The sequence below is a fragment of the Fringilla coelebs genome, assembly GCF_963513975.1.
Source record: "Fringilla coelebs genome assembly, chromosome: 2".
NCBI lineage: Eukaryota > Metazoa > Chordata > Aves > Passeriformes > Fringillidae > Fringilla > Fringilla coelebs.
This window is the reverse complement of record NC_140029.1, coordinates 98,991,935-99,014,066: the sequence shown is the minus strand read 5'-3', so window position 1 is coordinate 99,014,066 and position 22,132 is coordinate 98,991,935. Positions and strand designations below refer to the sequence as shown.

General features: G+C 37.6%; 1 protein-coding gene across 1 annotated transcript in view; it reads right to left on the bottom strand.

The window, feature by feature from the left end:
* The window catches only part of CBLB (Cbl proto-oncogene B), a gene marked incomplete at its 5' end in the record, with an annotated part of 128,397 nt that overhangs the window by 46,357 nt on the left and 59,908 nt on the right, over window positions 1–22,132 (bottom strand). Inside the window, 2 exons of the mRNA XM_084225988.1 lie at window positions 3,433–3,589; window positions 14,285–14,431. Coding sequence (XP_084082114.1) covers window positions 3,433–3,589; window positions 14,285–14,431 — 304 coding nt within the window. The remainder of the gene's footprint in view (window positions 1–3,432; window positions 3,590–14,284; window positions 14,432–22,132) is intronic.

The window sequence follows — 22,132 nt, the reverse complement described above, 5'->3', positions numbered from 1 at the left end:
GCACTTTGATAGTTAATGATAAGCTACACTAACAAATGAATCATAATAAAGCTGCTAATTTGAGCTGTCATTCCTTTTTTTTATTCTCTACTTCTTGATTTCTTCAGTCACCATAATGGCAATAAAGACAGAAAACAAAACAAATACTGATACTTCACCTGAGTATTTGCTAACCTCAACAGCAAATGCTTCAGAAAACTCAGTGAAACGTGCCTGATATGCTATCACTTCAAAGAATACAGAATAGTCCATTACTGAAAATGAAGAATTATTTTTTTAAAGTAGTGGATTAATACAGATATATAAATGCCCATTGCCAGCATTTGGGAAGTCAATAAACTGACACTGAATGGTTTGCAGATTTTTAATCTATTTCTCAGAAGATCAAGGCAGGTAAAGTTAAGTGACACAAGACAAGAGGCTTGTGTTATTATGTGACCTGCAAATTCCCTTTAAAAGAACTTTTAAGGGCTAATCAGGCAGAGATGAAATGCCAGTGTTACATGCTTGAGCAGATTATCCTAACAGTTCTGCTTGAGAGTGTTACATTTCCCAGGCAAACCCTAGCCACTACCTAAACACAGATGAATACCTGTTTATTTTAAAATTAATACCTCATCAAGTTGTACACATGGAATAGAAGACAGGTTTCAGCACAGAAGCCATAAGAAACTTTAAGTGTTTAAATTTCTCCAAAAGCAAGAGGAAAAAAAAAAAAATTCTAGTCCTAGATTCAACACTGCATCCTGCCAGCTCCTTCAACAAATTCAACAAGGCCAAGTGCAAGGTCCTGCACAGGGATTGGGAATCCCAAGCACAAGTACAGGCTGAGTGAGAATGGATTGAGAGCAGCCCTGATGAGCAGGACTTGGGTGTGCTGCTGGATGAGAGGCTGGACACAGCCCAGCAAGGTGCACTCCCAGCTCAGAAAGCCAAATGTGTCCTGGGCTGCACCCAAAGCAGGGTGGCCAGCAGGGCAAGGGAGGGGATTCTCCATCTCCTCAACTCTCATGAGACCCCCTAAACAACTGCACCCAGCTCTTCGGCCCTTAGCACAGGAAGGACATGGACCTGCTGGAACAAGTCCAGAGGAGGGACAGCAGGGTGATGAGGTGGATGGAGCACCTCTCCTATAAAGACAGGCTGAGAGATTGGGCTTATTCAGCCCGGAGAAGAGAAGGCTCTGGGGAAACCTCAAGCAGCATCCCAGTACCTAAAGGGGTCTACAGGAGAGCTGGAGGGACTTTACAAGGCTTGGAGTGATAGGACAAGGGGGAATGGTTTTGAACTGAAAGCCTGTAAGGTTTAGACTGGATATTTGGAAGAAATTCTTCAGTCTAAGTGTAATGAAGGCACTGTAACAGGTTGCCCAGGGAAGCTGATCCACATTTCCGTTGATGCCCCATCCCTGAGAGTGTTCAGATTAGATGGACCTCTGAGCAACCTGGTCTAGTGGAAGTGTGTCCTTACCCATGGCAGGGGGGCTGGAATGAGATAATCTTTAGGGTTCCTTCCAACCCAAACCATTCAAAGGCAAGAACCCATAGCTTGCCTTGTGAGCAGAACCTTACCAGAGCAGAAGTGCTAAATGGGACAAGATTTGCTCCCTTTCTCTTCAGTGGTCGGATTTTCACACCAAAAGACATATTAACAGTAACAGACTGAAGTTCCTGCAGAGCATCCAGATATTCTGCTGTGCTAAGCTTTTCTCTGGTCAGGGAACACAGCGCTTAAAGCTGTGCATACATACAATGGGGAGGCAGGGGGAGCAACTTCACTTTCACAGGATCTCCATAAAGCTGAGTCGTGCTTTCTTCTGTGAATAAACACCATTACAAATGCAGCTTTTCTGTAACATAACCCACAGTTGGCAAAACAGTATTTTGATTACTTAATTGGGATTTTCTCTCAGTGGGTGTATGCACACACAGTTACAGAAGCTGTTTAAAAACTAGAGAATTAAAATGTAACCTCCTGGGAGAAGTTCTCAGACCAAGTTCAGTGCAAGTTCAGTTCAACAGCTATGCAGCTTTTGCGCCTAATCTGTTTGGCAAAACATATCTCTCTGCTTCTTTGCTGAATTAAAAGTTAACCCTTACCAGGTCATCTCTCTTTACATGTATCAATACTGCTGATCCCCTTCTTCTAGCACAAGGCACAGTAATGAATCAAACCAGCAGTGGCCTCACAAAGAAAATAAGTGACAAATATTTGTGTTCAGTTAAAAAGAGATTACTGACACCATTAACATTTGCAACTATTTGCAACATTTGTGACAATGTTTTGACTCAGAATGAAGAAAAGACAATCAAAATCAAAATTCTATATACTAAAATCATTAACCCCCTCCTGCCAGATGTTACTATTAACTTCATAATGGGAGCCTTTCCCATAACAGCAAAAATAGGACATCCCAGCAAAAATAGGACATCCAAACAACAATTAGCACAGGACAATGTGGAAAACACAACAAACAGCAACCCAGGGTTTGATGGAAAGTTAATATTTTGAACATATCTCCATGTGGCTAAAGAATAATGATATATATTTTTATAGGTTGGAAAAAGACCTTAAAGATCATTGAGTCCAACTGTTAACTGCCAAGTCCCTCACTAAATCATGTCCCTAAATGCTTGATAATCCTTTCAGTGAAGACACTTCCTAATGTCCAGTCTAAAACATCCCTAGTGCAACTTGTGGTTCTGTACACTAGTTTACCACTGTACAACCAAATAAATGGTTGTATATATCAATGGTTTCATATACAAAATAAATATCCAAAGTGATACATTTCAGAAATACTACATCTAATATGTATGCAAAGCAGTATAGTCTTCTATTTAACTAAAGTACCTAAAGTATGTTCTGTGGAAGAGACATGAGGTTAAAATAGACACATAACATACATGAAAAGTTTATTTCAGATAAATAGTAAAACAATCAACGCTATTCCCAAATATAGTTCCTTGTTGTAAATAAGCATTAATGGCAAAAATATGTTCATAAATAAAAGAGTTGGGCCTACATTTAGCCTAAAAGAAAGTAATATGTAACTGTTCTTAGGAGTTTGCAGGCACACCTCATATATGTAGCTACAAGTGCACAACAAAAAACACAACTAAAACTCTGATTATCAGGAGGTCTACATTTCTAGGAATATATTAAAAAATACTGAAAAATAACTAAGCAGCAAGCAGCTGTTATAATGACACTAGATGTGTGCAGAAATGAAGCAGGTGTTGCTTGATGCTTTCAGTTTTTCAGATGTGTGTGTTGCTGCCTATAACACCTCTGAAGGACTAAAAGAAATTCACAATTTATTTCTAATCTGCAATGTTTTAGTTCTTTCAGTTTTTAAAAAAATCTGCTTCCTTGCTTCAGGGCACTAAGCATCTCAAATTCACACAACTATCTATAATTTTCAAATCTTACCTGAAATAATCTAGTGAAGATATCAAATTCAAAAATTGAAATGTAGTCATTGCAGGTCAAGTCAATAGTAGATTTAAGAGCCATTGCTTCCAAACCAGAGCTAATCTGATGAACTTCATGAAGGCACTGCCTGAACACCTTCCATGGCACTATAGTTCTGTTAAATAGGTAGAAAGAATAAATTCAATGAAATAACATATTAAAAACTTGATACCTCATTTAGACATCAAAACTGAACTTTTATAGGAGTGAACTGTAACATTAATTTAGTTTCTCTACTGAGGAAAAAAAACCGTACTAAGTTTTCTGAAAGCAGCCTAAGCAAATACGAGAATGGCTTACCTTCCTTTAAACACAGCTGAATATCATTTATTTCACAATGATAAATATTCAAGCTTCCTTAGGAGTACCACAAAAAGAATGGTGCAGAAACCAAAATACCCTACTAAGCAGGTGTTGCAAAGAATCTCACATCCTTTCAGAGATAACGTAAAGGACCTTCTCTGTGCTTGTAAAATAAATCCTTTCTTCACAGCCTCCCTTCCCAGAAGGATAAGTATCAATTTAATATCTACAATTATGTGATTTTTGCTATAGCTAAAGCTCTTGAACAGTGGTCAAGTAACATGACAGCAATCAACCAGATACCACTAAGAGTGGTCCAAGCCCTGCCATAAGCCATGACAGTTACATTAACTTTAATAGACAGGAAATTAGAATTATCCTTTCTAACACAGAAAGTCATGTTCTGTCAGATTCAGTTTCTATTTGCACAGTTAAAGATAATGCAGGTTAGTTACTGTAACAGCCAGTACTTGTATTTGGAAACTGGCATGAAGTTGATCACTTGAATGTGCTCCATCTTATCACTCTCAATAACAGCAATTCTTCTTGTGTCATTAGGGTCAAGTCAAAATTTTGCCAAGCCTTAACACCTCTTAAAAATGTTCTGCCACACATTAAGATAATATGATATTTTTAAAACATTTTAATTAACCAAAATATAATCAATGCATAATTATTCAGGACAACATCTCACACATCCACAGTAATATTTTGTTAATAACTGCTAAATCAACAAAAGACAAAAGCAAACTCAGTAATATTTCCTGTAAACTTTATTAGTTCAAACTGCCTTAGTTTTTCTAAGTATTTTCTCATGCAGAAATATAAATTACTTAGTATGATGGGGAAAAACCAACTGCATTAAGTTAGTCCTGTGTAACAAATACCATGCAGTTATCCTAAATTAAAACAAGCAGTAATCTGAAGTACAACTAAAGCTACACTCCTGTATTTCTATGGCATAAGATATTCACTGCATTTGTAAGTGCAAAGAAATCCACTTGTTACATGCAGGCTTGTATTGAGAAAGTCATAAATGACAAAATGGGAAGTTTAATAGATCTCAGCAGATACTTTCATCTGTATATGAAAAACAGGAAACCACAAAGAGCTGAAGAGAGATACCACATCAGATGCCATTTATGAAAGAATGCAGATCAAATTTTCATTAGGGTAAAGAGAGAAGAAAACATTGCATTAAATTCAGACCAAAGGAAAAAAAAATAGAAAAGTCAGTGCTTTTGTGGTGTTAAAGTTGTCTTAGTTCAAGCACCTACTGCTTATTTAGCTCCTGTAACCATGGCTCTAAAATGTTTTCTGATTCTCTTTATAAACCAGCCTAAATGGCTACAACACTGGGATCATGCTGAAATGGGGTTAGAAAAGTTTCAGGGCTGGCTGTGAGTTTTGTGAACCTTTTGTTTGGTTGTTATTTGTTGGGGTTTTCTTTGCAGGGGAGGTATTATTTTATTGCTTTGAGTTTTTTTAAAGGTTAAGACAATAACCCTAAAACAAAACAAAAAAAAACAGTAGAGCATTTATCAGATATGATCACAGCCATACTACACCTTAACAACTGGCTTTTCATGCCTTGCAGTAGACAGTTTCCTAGATGCAATTAATAAGTAGGTTCTTTGGCTATCCATTCACTAACACCCTGCAGCCCCAAAACTCCACCAGCAACACAGAAAACAAAAGTCTTCAGGAGAGTATGTTTTTAGAGCTCTGTTGGCTAGTACTTTGGCTAAGACAGAAACCAGATGCTGGAAAATGAGTGATTATCTAATGAAATAACATCTAAAGTTATTTTTGGGGATTTCTCCAAGAGCAAGTGCTTGGAATAGTGGTGGCCCAAATTTAAACACTAAATTCAGCAAGTTTTTTTTCTCTGCAGCTTGTGGGATAGGTCTTTTATCTTCTGCTTTCTTTAAATAAAGATGTGAATTGGTTGTTGAAACCTGTTAACTCCTATTTCTCAGCTGCTATTTTATAGAGTTATCATTCCTAAATACTTTGAAACAGCACCAGGGATTATTTCTCCCCCTGTGTCTCTCTCAAGTTTACCCACACATAAGCTGAGCTCTTTGAGACCTTGCAGACAGCACACACCCACTAAATGCAGGTGTCACTGAGTCTTCACAAGGTGAAGGTTTCTGCAGTGTCCTCCCCTCCTGCTCCTACATCACTGAAACCCTGAGAAACACGTCCTCTGGCAGAGATCTGGGAGGGGTCACAAGCATGAAAGAAGCTTTCGGAGATGGCTGCCAAGTTGAGTTTCTTTCTGAATTAACATTTCACTGCTCTTGCTTTCTTGTGTTTTAGAGGATACACAGCCTTTGAAGGCACCTGCTCATGACTTGAGTCTAAAGAGTTATTTTAATTTGGATTTTGGCTGGTGGCAGAGGCAGTGGAAGGGGAAAGCGAACAGGACCAAGGTTGAGATTGGGACTGCCCTATATGTTTACATGTATAAAACACCTGTCCTTATAGAAAGAAAAAATTAAAATCCTGTTTGCAATGAAACCACTGCCTGCCACATTCAGCTCCTGAACCACAGAAGGCATCTCCTATAAATATTTTCAGGGATCTTTGTAATATTTGTTGCATCATGTCCTAATGATACCTTGCACTAGAGGCTGGCAGATATTCTCCACATGCCTCATGCTATTAGGCTGAACCTGTGGACACTTGTCTAGGAGATGAGTCAGTCAGCTGTGCCTCAGCTCATCAGAAAGATGTGATTTGATATCCTGGTAACATTAGTTTTCTACAGAATTAGGCTGAGGAAGTGCAGGTCTCAGTATTTCAGGTATTTAATTGTAGTTACATAAGCTATCCCTTGTAGAAAAAGTGCCCATGACTGACTCCGGCTGAGCCAATGTTCTGGGGAGTCTCTCACAGGAGAGGATGGAACTAAACAGTCATTGCACTTTCCTCAAAGGTTTGATGCCCAAATTTTACAGCACTACTGCATATGCACACATTACAAACAGATATACCCAGAGCTTTGGTAACAATTTCTCTTTTTGTAATACAATTTGAGGAAAAGAAAAATCAGACTAAATTACACATGCATACTGTTACTGTGCTCCATGTCAATTTATTCCAACCCTCTATCAGTTCAAAAATCTTCAGAGATAAAATTAGAAGGAAACAAAAATTTGAAGAAAGCCTCAGTGTACATGATGTACAGCAGTAAAAGAATAGAAGGCCCTTTTCCAAGGAAATTCAAATCTCTACCTGCCAATCTTTTAGGAAACAATTTATACACAACACCTCCTTGTACCGCCTTTCCTCATCATTAGAGTAGAAACAAGCCCATGCCAATTCAAGAAAAGAAAACAAAACAAAATAAAACAAATGATCCTGAAAAATATTTCCTTAAGAGGCTTTCTGAGCATCTCTCAAACCAACAAAACTATCTGGATCTTGGTATTTACCCTGGGATTGTTTTCTTTAAAAGTCCTGTCAAAAACCCTAAAATAAGCCATTTCTCCTTTCAAAAACACTAAAATAAGCCATTTCTCCACAGGCCTCTCTAAATGACACTACTTCTCTCATTTTCTTCTGCAATAGTACATCTAGCAAGTATATTTGGAAAACAATGAATTCTAAAGTGTTCTAACTGAAATAGAAGATTTTAAAAGCACTGTTATATAGGATGGTATCTATTTACTACTGTTGGCACACATCAAAGCAAAGTATGACTCTATAATCTCAAATACAGTGTTTTAAACACCACCCACACAACTTCCATATGCTTAAGGGAAAAGGATTAGTGTCTAGCATGTGATTTTCAAGTAATTTAGCAGAGGAATTTAGGTCCTCTCTTCACTCCTGCCCTGATCATGTGCACGTGGGATTTTCTTTAACTCCCCACATGTTACATTATTAAAAAGCAAAAGACATTAAAATAAACCTGGAGATGAAGCATATATTTCCTGAGCATGAAGAGTACAACACTTGTGTCAAACTGCAGAGATACAGCTATCCTGGAATGTCAAGTGACACTGCTTCCAGTTGAACCAGAGCAGACCACAAGAATGTCTAGGGAGGTAAACATGTACCTGTATAACTTACAGTGAACATTTTTGTCTGCAAGCAGCTCTCTCAAATGCTGCCAAAAAATGCACCATGAAAAGGCCATTACTGTTTCCAGAGCAATCTCAAAAATATTCAAGCAAATACTGACCCAGATAGAAACAACATTCTTTGTGAGCAATGTGGATTTTGACTAAAGAGCATTTTCTTTAGACTGCAGCTTCAGTTTTAAGTGAGAGGCCACATGTTTCCACTGGTTCTGAACTGCAAAGCAAATAACTGACATGCAGAAGGCTTGAGAAGTTCAGTCCTAAGGGTAAAAAGGAATTCTGCCATATCATGCCAGTACAATTGCTAAATAGTGCCGTCATTGCCAACAAATACAGATGAATCTAATGAGAACAGAGAAGGTAAAGGAGAGAAAATCAGCTTTACGAAATGGAGAAAATATACCACCAAAAAAAAAAAAAAAAAGCCACTTTCCAAAGCTGTGTAACTGGACATTGCTAGAGAAACAGCACGTTCCTTAAGATATACAGGAACTCTGTGTTCCCCAAGTGTCCCCAAAGGGATACACTTCTCTATATTTTCAATTCTGATCTCTAACCACAAACCCAAAGCACGCTCATGCTTTTGCACATCCTTTTATAATTAAAACATTGCCTCTCCTGCCTATCCATGGAGAATGTGTTCTCCTGTCTCCCAATCTCATGTGCCAAGGATCGGAACTTTCTTTTATCTTTTGTACATGTCATTTTACCTTAGTTACCCAGAACAGCTGTGAAGACTGCTCTTTACCATTTTCTAATCCTGTCTTGCAACTTTCTGCTGACTTGCACTTCTTTATAACATTACCTGTTGTCTTATTCAAACTTTTTCATCTTGCAGTCCCTTTACACTGCAGTTCATACTCAGATTTGAAGCTCTTTGGGCCAGGACCAACTCTTCAGACTGTATTTTTACACTGTTCAGGCAGTAATGGGGCTCTTGGGCACTATCAGCAGCAAGAACAGAAAATCAAGTAATAAATTAAGGGGATTAATAAGGTGTGAAAACTTAGCTTATCTGAGGTCTCTTGAACTTGAAAACATTTAACTGTCAGATAAGTTGTACATTGTGGTCTGCCTGTTTTACTGCTTCTTCTGTGAACCCAAACCACTGAGGCTGTGTCTGCTCCATCCGGAGCCAAAAAGCACTGACCACAGCAGAACCACAGCTACTCAAAGTTTAGAATATCAATTTGAAATGCACTATTTAACTGCTATAGAGAAATCAATAGCCACTTTTTTTCATAAATTCCAATAAAAAATAAATACATGTCAGATCTCGTCTGGAAAAAAGTGCAGGACATTAAAATAGTAATGTATTTGATCCAAACAGTGAAAGAATTTCTATTTCCTCAGCAGCTAAAAGGTGGGAAATCAATTTACCTGAAAACAATAACAAAAATGCTTTAACATTTTAAAAGTTTCACAATAAAGAATAAAAAGCTTAAAAGTTAAATAAATGGTGGAACAATGGAAAAAATGAAAACTTAAGAATTTTAACATTTTGCTGCTGATTCATTCTGCACCATGAAGACAGCCACTAATCACAAATTTGTGTAACAAATTTTAATAGTTACCAAGCCCTGCATGACTTCTGTAGTTTTCAAATTCAGAAGCCGAAAGATCTGTTAGGTCATCTTGCCTACTCTCCTTCTCAGTTCAGGATTGCTCTCTGTGGCATTTTGCATATTTCTACTCAGAAAAAAAAAACTTTAGAAGATGAAGGTGCTATTAAAACGAGTGAGAAATGCAGGGAAATTCTCATCAAGCATTACGTAGTAATAAAATGTTGGTCATGAAGATGCTATCAGATTGTGTTTTACATGCATATTTACGACCCACTTTGGGGGGGGAGGTTACTAAATATCTGTAAACAAATATAACTGCTGATTACATGCCTTAAAATGTCACAGTTGCACTGAACATTACTGCTCAGCCGTACAGGTAACTAGCACTTGCTTCAGCATACCTATCATGGTGAACCAGGGGTGAAGATTCACTCCACTGAAAGCACTTGCTCCAATCATTGTACTCCACCAATCACTACAAATTCAAAAAAATCACATCTCAGCTTCGCTGCTCTCCTGCTTTTGACATTATCAAGCTCTTTCTTGCTATAGATAAAGCTTGTGCCCATTTATTTCTTAGTTCTCTTTCAGTCAGCTCCTTCTTATTCTTTAAGAGGCTCTCTTTTTCCACATAGCCTGTGAAAATGCCAGAGACAACCTATTCCAGGCATTCAGCCTTTGGAATGTTCTCAGTCATTCCTGATTTTTGTTTTCAGAAAGTAAATCCAAACAGTCTATTCCCCATCTCCCTGATATCTTTTCTCTGTCAGCTCCCTTGACAAAATCCGAACACCAAAATAATCCTGGGGCTTCTATTGAATACTGCTGACCCCTCACCTACCCCCTAATTTGGATACATGTTTTACTTCGTCCTTGCAGAGCAATCAATACAATCAAGACAGTTTTTCCTTCTTTATTAGCACCCTTCTCCTTCCACCCAGACAATCAAAATCTCATTATCTCCCGTCTTGATTTATCAATCCTCCCTATACACTCCTAAACCCTGCATTGTGCATGCAGATCCCTTCCAAACATCCTATAACTTCCAAGGTCTCCTGTTCTCCTCTGAAACGTGCAGTACTGGAAAAACCTCACAATTGTAAAGGCTCTGACTGTGTGCTCCTTTTACACTTTCTGCCTGTGTGAGGGCTGATGATTTCCATTATTGATATATCTATCTGCTGCTCTCACTAAGCATTCTCTCCCAGATGAGCTTCTCCAACTACTGGTATTGTCTAGAAGTTTTTAGGGGTAGCATAGAAGTGAAAGCTGAGAAGGTATTCGAAGGCCAAGAATATGTGGTTATCCCAGCCCTTTGCTCTGAGGGGGCCATTCTAATTGCTTGCTGAGTTCTACACAGTCTACACACAGTGTACACACTGTGCACTCAGTTCTACACACAGTGTTTTCAACAGAAATCCAAAGAGCAGCTAGATGTATGATCCAAAGTGCCCAACCATTTATTTTGTTCATGAGTTTGAAGCCACACAAATTTTCACGTGACTAGCTCTAAACACAAAAAGAAAGATTGCAGACTATGACACTTATTAGTAACAGGATAAAGAAACTTAGTTGCAGCTGCACAATTTTTCAGCAAGCGCTCAGACAGACAAATGTAACCAACAAAATTATAAGTTCCCCATTCACTGGAAAAGAGCAGTAAAAAACCAATTTTTTTTTTTTTTTTTAAGTACAAACTCGAGTCATGAAAACTGTATGTACTGGATTTCAGTCTTCAGCAAACTGCAACATGTTGCTTTCTGTAAAAGGAAGCGTAGGTCACAACAAAAACAGAAAGCCAAGCAGTCAGCTTAAAGTCGGCTTAAAAATATAAATTACTATTGGTGACCTTTCTTGCTATTTAAAATATTTCAAATTAAAATTAAAAAATGAATTATTTCAGAAAGAAATGAGTGCAAAAAGTTGATTCAATAAAAAAAGCATCCAATTCATTATGTTTAAAAATAGGAAGGTTTTTATGATAATACTATGATGAAAAAAATCATGAATTGATCTAATACTTCAAATTCCCTCCTTCCAATCAGATCAAACCGCAATAGAAATATTTTTTGTACTACAGTTTGCCATCAGAAGCCAAGATCTAGCACAACTTTTTCTTTATGCCCTAATCTTGAGCAGCATTAGTCAGTAACCCAAAGCAAGGGCTGCTGTTCAGAAACAAGTGCGGGGTCGGGGCTTGCCCTGCAAACAGAGCAATGGCCAGGGACACACAATAAAGTTCCTCCTGCACTGCCTGAACAGACTCGGGGGTCAGAAAGTCCTAGGGGCCTACCTTTAGGTGGCCAGGTTAGAGAAAGGTATTATGAGTCATTTGCAAAACCTTTATGCAGGCTTTGCTTTTAGGGAAGTGATACCAGCATATTTGCAAACTAAACTGTCACAACAGGTACATTGTAAAGGATGTGGCTTACAGATATATCTGCCGTATATTTCTAAAAGGATTAGAAAATAATTAATGTTTAAAAATGCTTCAGGCATTTTGTATAACAAAGAGATTAAGCATAATGCCAAATTAACTTTTTTCTCATCTGTTTCTTTGACATATGTGCTGTAACATGTTTTATATAGTTACTTAAGCACAGTTAACTAAACCTGAGGTAATGGCAAGGCTGCCAAGCACAGATCTACTGCTCCTTGCTTAGAAGACAGGCATCAAAACCAGCTTCACTTTATTGGAGAAGAGCTGGGAGCACCAGTAACTGTGCTTATTTACTTGATCTGAAAGTAAAGCATCTGACCAAAAATAACTCAAAAGAAATTTCAGGCTACACTACAAAACCAAAGATACATATGTTTAACTGCATGCCACCAAACTGCCTTTGTTTTTAGACATTTTTGATGAATTGATGTTTTAGGCAAAAAGCCAACAAAACCCATACATCCAGTCACCCTCCCTAAAAAAACAATCAAACAAAAAAACCCAAAACCAAAAAACCCCTATCAAAGTACACAGGGGAGAGCAGGGAAGGTCAGAGGGTTTGTACTGTAAGTGCATATTTAAGTTGCATTCTATACAGAAATTTAAATAAGCAGGAAAAAAACAAAACCTAGAAAAGGCATGGCAAGAGCTCTGGGGCCATGAAAGGTTTTAGAAACAAGAGGTCCAGGAGATGAGTGAGAAGAGATTAAATACGTGCAAGAGAAAGACAAGGGCAGAGCTGAGCTGTTCAGACAAAGCGATGCAGTTGAAAGATTCTCCTTGCCAACCTTGTTCTGATAAAAACTTACTAATATGGTACAGTATCCCACTGTCTGACACCTCCAACACCTACCCATTGTGTCATCTCCCAATGGAAATTGGCAGGACTGGACCACTGGAAGGAAGCTTGAAGGAAATCTCCTGAAACTCCCACAGATAGTAGAAGTTAGTGGAGAATCCCAAAGAGACAACACAGAGAATGGGGGAGCTGAGGAAACTGGCTCAGATGAAATGATAGAAAGAAACAGCAGCTTGCAGAGGAGGAGAGCTGTAAATCCCAATGACAGAAATGCAATTTGCAATCAAGACATCTGCTAAAGGTCATTCAAGGACAGAGCCAAACAGGAAAAGAGAAGTATCACAAGGAAATTTAAATTCTGAGAGTTCCTAAGCAAAGGGGGAAAAAAAGAGGAAGAAAAAATAGCTATACTGAACAAACATGATCATTAGTCATTTTATCAAAGATCCTGTTTTTCTTTTCTTGACTGACATGTTTTTGAAAAGGCTTGTCTGATGGAGAACCCTACATGTCACTTAAGTTAATCCTTCAGAAAACTTTAGCTGAACTTTTGAAGTTATTTTGAAAATTAAATTCACATTAAAATGGGTAACACGGAGCATGGTTAAATTCCTTTTCTCTAACAAAACAGAGGACTGATACAGCAACTTCATCATACTCTGACATTACTTACAGGGGAAAGAAATCACCAGAAAACGCCACCATGAACCCAGAAAGCGGAAAGCTAACAGTCTGTTTAGACTAACAAAAAACCCCATGGAAGTGAAACTTGCAAATTCACACTGAACAGAATTGATTTGCAAAAGTGCCAACCTACTATGCTGTGTTCTAAATAAAAAAATACTTACTTTAAAGAGCTGTTTATGCTCAGAAGACGCAACAGATTGTTGCAGAAATTATTCTGCCTACGTTGTGCAAGACACCAGAGCTGATGACCATAATGACTGCTCTGTTACAATGAAAAATACACCAACCTATTGCCTCTGGCTTTCCTCTTGTCACTGTTACACTTATTACACATGAGAAAGTGAACAAGCTGCACGCCTTCTACTAGCTTATATGTGTATTCTAAATGGATATTGTTTTCCCAGAAACAAACCAAAAATCACACATATGCCCACTTTTACATTTTCACTAATGCATTTCCTGTATGGATTAAATCACATATCTACATTTCAAACACTTCATTTCACCAAATGCTGTCATAGTTACAAAGGTATGGAAACATACTGTCCATGAAACTAATATCAAGTTCCTAATTCAGACTTCAGAGTTTTCCTTTGTAGAATATATACATTTTTTTTTTTTTTATATGAAAGGACATTATTTGCCATATACTTTGTGAAAGCATATCTTCACACAATAATGGAACAAATAAACTTGTTGCAGTAAGACTGAACTTAAGCACCCTCAACAAAACTACCTTTGAGCAAATTATAGCATTGGAAAAAAAAACCTACTAACAATGAACTCAGCAATTTCAGCCAATTTAAAGACCTAGATGAGAAATTATCTTCAAAACCCCCACCAATCCTTATTTGGATTTTTGAAAAGTTTGTTCTTTTAATGCTTATGTTTAGAAAGAATGGAGGATTTTACAAAGGTTACTTACTTATCTCCAAAGAACTTCCTCCAGAAATCTGCAGCATCGGCTTTGGTGATGCGAAAGTTATCACCCTGGAATTGTCCATTTGGAAAAATTGCCTTGATTTCTGCTAACATGTGGCTGAAGATGAGAGACAGCTTTGTAAGGTTTCTCCTGCAGATATAATAGGAAAAAAAAAATCACATCAAATCCTCCAAATTTAATAAATTTAATCAATCTTTCAGTATTTCACATATCCCATGTATTTGTGTAACAATCACTGTGTGACACAAGAAGAACACTGAGCTTTCAACTGAAAACACAAAGAAATACACATCGGTGGTTTGTGTTTCTATGGACTTCTGAGGACATATTTATTATAAGTCTCCATGAATATAAAACCACTTTTTGGAAACAGAACAAATTTGAGCTCTCAACTGCATATTCAGATACACTTCTTGTGCATTATGCTCCTGTGTTTCTATTTCATTTACTCATTGCAGAAGCAAGAATTTATACTACTTAGACAGCTTATACATGAAAAAAAAAAAACAACAACAAAGAAAACCAAAAATCTACCCCACACTCAAAAATCTAAAATTATAGTTTTGTATGTGACAACAAACCTGTTTCATTCCAGGTTTCTAGAAATATAAACACGGCAGAGAACTAGATTTACTCCTTTTTCCTATGATAGTTTTTTTATTTTTATTTTTTTAGCTTTCTCTTAGTGTATCTACTTGTTGTTCTCCTTTCAAATGGTCTCTAGTTAAAACTTGCTTTCACTAGCATATTATAAAGAAAAAATCTAACCTGTTGTAAACAAAAAAAAAAAAAAACAACAACAACAAAAAAAAAACACCCAAAACTTTTTTGCTATTGTCTCATTTCCATGCATTTTCCAGGCTTGTATCAGTTAATCAAAAATTATTTGGCTTTTGGCACAGAAATCCCATCTAGTATAGTGCAAAGAACAAATAATCCTTAAATATAAAAATAATCCTTTTGTAGAGAAAAATCTGTGGGAAATGGTGATGAGAGGAGAAAAGACAGAAGAAGGAAACTCTATGAGAGCTTATATCTGGAGATTCCTTGATGCTCCTTGCAGGAAAAAAAGGGTCATTTCCCAAGCTAATACACAAAATAGAGGAGACCGAGCAGTTTCTGATGAAGGATTTGTATTCTTGTGAATCCTACTGGAGTATTTTAATGTGTTAGAAGTGTCCTATGTATGTCAAGGCAGTTCAGCTTTAACCATCTCAGGTATTATTTAAAAATGACTCAAGCAATTTAATGAAAACCCCGCATGCTTAAAATGCTTATCAATCATGTAATTCACAGTCTCTTTAAAGACAGTATTTTAAATAAATTCAGACTTATTCCTAAGTTCCTTGACACATGGAAATATTAAGATAGACATTTATTTTAGTTGAACATATTTCCTGGGGTCTTCCTAAAAGAATGCTCAATTTAGTACTGAGGCGGTAATTATTTCAACTACATTTGTGAACTCTTTAATAGAGATTTCTGTGGAAGCTGTGTTGCAGATTTACTATAGGTTTTACTACCAAGAAAATGATGATAGAGTTGTTGTAAAAACATAAGTAATGTAAAACAAACAAAGCAATCCCCGATGAATACACTCTCCCTTCCCTCAAGATTAAGAATAGCTATAGGGCTAAGTTATTCAGAGTCCTCTAATTCCTTAAGCAAAATCAGATGTCTGTAATTACGATGCTCAATAGTTCCTTGCAATCCCCCCTTCCTATTTCCTTTGTATTTTAATTACACCCATGTATTCTTTATTATTTTACTCCTCAGAACTCAAGCCTGATGCAGAGGAGCAAGCAACAGCTTTTTTCACGTGGCTTCCTCGGTCTGCCCTAGACCAAAGATTAAACAAGAAGCTTTCTGTACTTGGGACAGATGGGAACACAACTCGGTGCTAGTTTGAGCAGAGCTCTGCCTTGCCTGGCACAATCAGTGTTCCACATTAATGTGCTGTGCTGCAGGGGCTCTTTTCAGGTACAAATTCACCTAGTGAGCTTGCTGGATCCCTGAAGCTTGAGCCCTGTGCTGAGTTAAGGGATGAAGTCACACAGAGGTGCCAAGTGGGGCACTTCCTTGCCCGCAGAGCAGCGTGTGTCTGTCCCTGCAGAGGCACTGCCTGCTGGGCACAGCTGCACAGGCATGGCCAGAACCAGCAGCTGCGAGGATGAGGGCAGCAAATGCACAGGAGAGACACCACCCAAATGGCTCCATCTAAATCACAAAGCCTCCTCCTTCCCTCTTAGAGCAGCACCAGTCACTAAGCGCATCTGTGCACTTCTGTTCCGGTATACAAAATGAGAAGGAAAGGAAAAAAGTAAAATTTTTTTTGTATAAATTTGTATAAACAAGAAAAAAAAAATTTTAACATCTGAGACAGCTTCTTTTTATCTGATGGCAAAGGTGAAACTTGAAACCAACTAGAAGCTTGTCTGTGCTTGAACATATATCACAGCATGTACAAACAGCGAGAGATGACAAACTCCTGGTAATTTATATGCAGGACATATGTTTTTTTCTCTTTAATTTTGATTCCTTCTCCATGAGATCATTATCTCAAGTCCTTCTTTGGTATCAAAAAGCCATGATAAATCATGGCTCAATTTTTCACTTACATATTTTTTCTTTAGAACTGCAAAGCATATATTGCACAATTTTTGCTCAGATATGCTTATGTGATGCCAGATGTCAGTCCCTTCTTGAGGCAAAGATACAAAGCTCACTGATTTCAGAAACAGTTTTTGCTACCTGATCTCAGTCCCTTCTTGAGGCAAAGATACAAAGCTCACTGATTTCACACACTGTTTTCAACAATTTTGGTGCAGAGATGATGGCACTGGGGTGGGCCAATGACTCTCCCTCTCTGGGCATTTCACTTGCCTGAAGATTTCTTGTCTGTCCATTTCAGCCATGTACTTTTCCTGTCTTGTGGAGGGCTTTCCCAGGATACCTCAGGAAGCATGTGCTCCGCTTTATCAGACCTGGCAGCCTGTGTAGCTGCATTTTTCAACTTAGGATGGTTCCCTTCCTTCCCACATATGAAAGATGGAGCAGTGTCAAATTTTCCATCACTCTCCACTCATAAGTTTTTCCATCTTACTTTCCATTCATAAGTTTAAGACATTTGAAAAAACAACAACTAAAACCATCAAGGTTTGGCAATTTAGTGAACAATTTTAATGGAAGCCAAACCATTCAAACTATTCCACGGGAGCATTTATTTTAGGTCTCATTGCCACCATGAGACTGTAAAGAAACCAGTCTGCATCTCTTGCAGTAACAAAGGCTTTCTTCTCCAGGTCGTAGCAAAGACTGATGCAGTGGCAAAGGGACAATTGCACTGGCAGCCTGGTGGAGCAGAGGAGCTGAGCAGATAGATATGCTCCAGAGACCCTTTGACTCACTGGATTCCAGCAGGCGAGATATCCTAAGGGATCACATTGGAGCTACAGCTCAAAATAACACCATCCAAATGATACACAAATAGTGGTTTTAATGCCTCAGCAGCTAGCCTTCAGGGTTTAAAATTATAATATACTTTTGCTGGCAACCTGGGGCTGGTTAGAGTTGGAACTTCTTTCCTTAGCTGTGGAACAGAGCACAGACATTTTATCTTTGCAGAGAAGGGATTTCATGCTGATGAGAAAAACCTTAACTTCCTGAAATTAAACAACACTGCTTTATACAAAAGCGAACCAAGATGATCATTTGCCAGAATACAATAGCTACTGTGGTAAAATACAACAATATTTTAACACTAAATGATGTTATATCAACAGCATTTTATGTAACACGCAGTGTAGGTCTCATCCATATTACTTGAAACATACTCAACACCTCCTAGATGATGTTTTGCCTATAATTCAAGCTTAGATTTTTGCTGCCTTCCTTTCACTGAGTCAAACTAATGCCATACAGGTCAAATCCCTTGTAGAATTTGATTCCTGAAGTACCATTTTGTCAGTCATAGTCTATGGTTTGTTGCCAACCATCTTTGCCCATGTCAGACCTACTGATGAACCAACACGGTCTGAATCAACCCCAGAACACCTAAGATACAAAGATTAAATACTGAATTTTTATTTCACATAAACTTGTAAATATCTACTGAATCAGTAAGCATCTTTTGGTTAATCAAAAGAAAGATGCATTTTTTTAATTTCAAAATGAATCTGTCTTTTGGGGTTATACCTCACCAGCAAGATTTCTAAATAGAGAGCAAAGCCTGAGGACAAGAATTTTGGGTTTCTTCACTTCTCAGCAAATTGCTATATTCTGAATCAATCTTCTCTTTAACTGTCAGGAGTGAGGTCAGGCTAGAGAATACCGCAAAGATTTAATAATTGACGGACTTTTTAAATACCAGTCATATACAATGTGAAAACAGGGCTTGATAAGGGGGATACTATGACATCCCAGCCAAACCAAAACAGCAGCAGCAGCTGAGTAGTAGGAGGTCTGAAAGCACTCCTGCCCTTCTGGATCTGCTGAAAAATGAAGTAAAGCATGATCAACGTGCAATAGCATAGATAGGTTTTGGCTGTGTCAACTTTGTAATCACTGCACGAAGTTCATTTTACTTGCTGGAAGGCAGTATGGTCCAGCAAACAGGACTGGACAGGGAATTAGGCAGTGTCACTTCCTTTCTGCCACTGGCTTTAATTATGAGGTGAAAGGAACACCTGAGCCCTGCATTTGCTGCAGGACATGGATAAACAGAACAAAAGCTCAGAGAGCTCCAAACTTGGAGAGCTCTGAACAAAACCGCACAGCGGATCCAGCCTCTGCAGAAATACACAAAGCAAAGCATCCATCTGTGCCCTGGTCCTTCTGAATTACTGGATGTCACAGACAATAACCAAGACAAAGTCATTTTATCAGTAAATGCTTGTTACTCCTGCAAAAACTTAAAAATGTTTATATCTACCTGCACTCTACATGCATAGATAATTTCTGCTTTCATGCCTATGTATTACTATGCCCATGAAAAAAAATAAATTATTTCACAGCTACAAATATTTCTGAAAAAACTCCTCCAGTCTGGAAAAGAAGTATGAATGCATCTCTGCAGCGATTTATGTCATTCCAAAAATTAGTTTATGGCTGGATTTCCTTCTTCATTGCATCTAGTAAGCGTTTAATCTTTCTGCATCCACATTGACACACACTAAACAATCACCTGCTGTAATAAGCAATACACCAATTTTCCAACTCATAACATATAACTCAATCACCTGGCATGGAAAAACAGTCTTTAGAATAAAGACTTTATTCTTTTTATTCTTTAGAGTTAGAATAAAATCTGTTTGGCACCTAAGAATATTTTCCAGATAGAACTTTCACAAAAGTACACCAAACTATTCCTAAATAACAGATAATTCCTCTATAATCATTTTATAGAATAATCATACAAAGACAGCTCTCTAAGCTGGCAAAACTGCAAATCATAACTGCATAGCGACCAAGATGAAAGAAAGTTGGAAATATGAATTTCATAAGGTGAACTGTTTATTTTGACTTCTAAAAATCCATCCCCCCAAATATTAAAGCCTCAAAATCCAAAGCATATGTACAGAGCTCATTTCACTTAATTAGTTCTATTCAAAACAGATCTCTGATCCATATGCTCAACTGTGGTAGAACACAAGGATTCTACAAAATACATGTTACTAACCCAAACAAACAGAATAGTCTTCTAATTCAGGTACAAAAGAGGGAAATTAAGACCCATGTTCTGAGCTCTGTTACTCCATTCTCCCAGAGTTCAGAATTTATCTTTTGTCTCAGATTTCCATTGTGTGAAAAAAGCTCTTTACAAATTATTTTCCATTTTTATTTTGCCACCACGAGGACAATCATAGCTGCTCATAAAACCCCTTGACAGATGATACTTCTGCCATTAGCTACTGATAAGTGACTCTAATAGGAATGCACTAAGTCCAGGACAAAATGCAGAAGAGAAGAAAAAAACTGAAGAAATATGTGAATTCTTTGAGATCTCCAGAAGACACAGAGAAAAGACTAAAAAGTATACATACTGATAGTGGTTCAATCCAGTACTATCCTGACTCATTCATCCCCCTTCCTCTTATAGAACTTCCCTTCTCAGAGACAGGAAACACAGGAAAAAGAATTAGTAAAAAAACCTACAAAAAAAAAAAAAAAACCCCAAAACAACCCCACAACAAAAAAAATCCCCCCCCCCAAACAATAACACTTCCACAAGAAAAAAAAAAACAACAAAACAAAAACCCCAACACTTCTTTTTTAGAAATCTACAGGTGCAGAATGCAGTCAGATAATCTGAACAATGGACTATTCCTTAACACTTTAGAGGAAGCAAAGGAAACCAACGGTTCCTGTCAACAAACTTGCAGAGATAAAAAATGCCTACCATCATATTTGGCAATCAGATCAACCCTGCTTCTGTGCAATGATTATTTTTAAAAGCTATATAAGGACAGGGTATTGTTCAGGGACCAAAGTATATGAGCCTATTCTTGGGATGAAATGTCCCTGGGACTAAGAATAATCATGAGCTCTATTTCCTACTTGTGCCACTGACTCATGGAAGGAACACATACAACTAAACTTTTATGTGTTTTAACATTCCTCATCTGTAAGCTGTTCCACAAACAAAACCTAAAAACCTGCCTTAAACATGGCAAGATTCAGCCAATAACTAAATTTATCATATATTAAGCAAAAAAAAAAAAACAACAACAAAAAACACCCCAAAAAAACCAAAACTACCACAAAAAAAAAAAAACAACCAACCAAACAAAAACAAAAACCAGAAAACCAACCCAAAAAAGCCACCTAGTATAAAATTGTAAGAAACTAACTGGAGGCAACTATTACATTTCTTTGAGCCCTGGAGGAGCTGGCTTTATTACAGGTAGGAAAGCAGCATCCTTCCTTGAATGCTCTTCATCAGCTTCTTTGTGACAGACACAAGGAATGTGCTACAAGTCTGTGCTATTCACAATGGATACTGAAAGGAAAACATGGCAGACTTTGGGTAAATATTGGGCAAGCAAGATTTGGAAAACAAAAAGCTGATTCCAACGTCACTCTGACTTTTCCTCCACCTTTTCCTTTGTTTAGAAATCATTTTACATTGATATACCAACTTTCACCAGCAGCCTGGTTCCTTTTGCTCTCATATTTTAAAAAAGGATTAAAATGGAAGGCAATGGTTGTAGAATTCAAAATTTCATCTTGTGAAACTGCTTATCAGCTATCATTGCTTTTATACCAGGTATTTATTGCCCAATTTATACAAAAAACCGAGAATTAACTTAAAATACAGCAGCTTAGTAAAGAAAGTGGAATATAAACACAGAGGAAGGAAGAAGGCCAGGGTTTTTTCCAATCTGTAACACTCTACAAACTGATGAGTCTGTCTTCTCACCGTTCTTTCATTTGTGAACTGGCATGTCACTGTGCCACCAACAGCTCTTCAGCAAAGTTTCATCCAAGGATTATGTCTGCTTTTTGCTAAACAAATGCTCCATACAGCAGCAACCATGAACAGCTCTTGTTAGCTGGGCTTTAGGCTTTACAGTCCCAGGTTTGAAACTTTCATTACTTCCAGTTCTGTCCAAGGGGCATTTATCCACACAGATAAATGTCTCAAGGTACTCCTAAACCATTTTAATTTCTTTCCTCACTAGCCCTCTGGTATATGAGGTAACAAATATAACCATGAAATGAAAACCTAAGGAGTGCTGGCAGGAGTAAAAAGTAACAAAGGAAACACAGTCTGCATAAAGCAAAATGTGAGTCATCAAAAATAGAGAGGTGTGTTGACAAGCTAAAGATTTA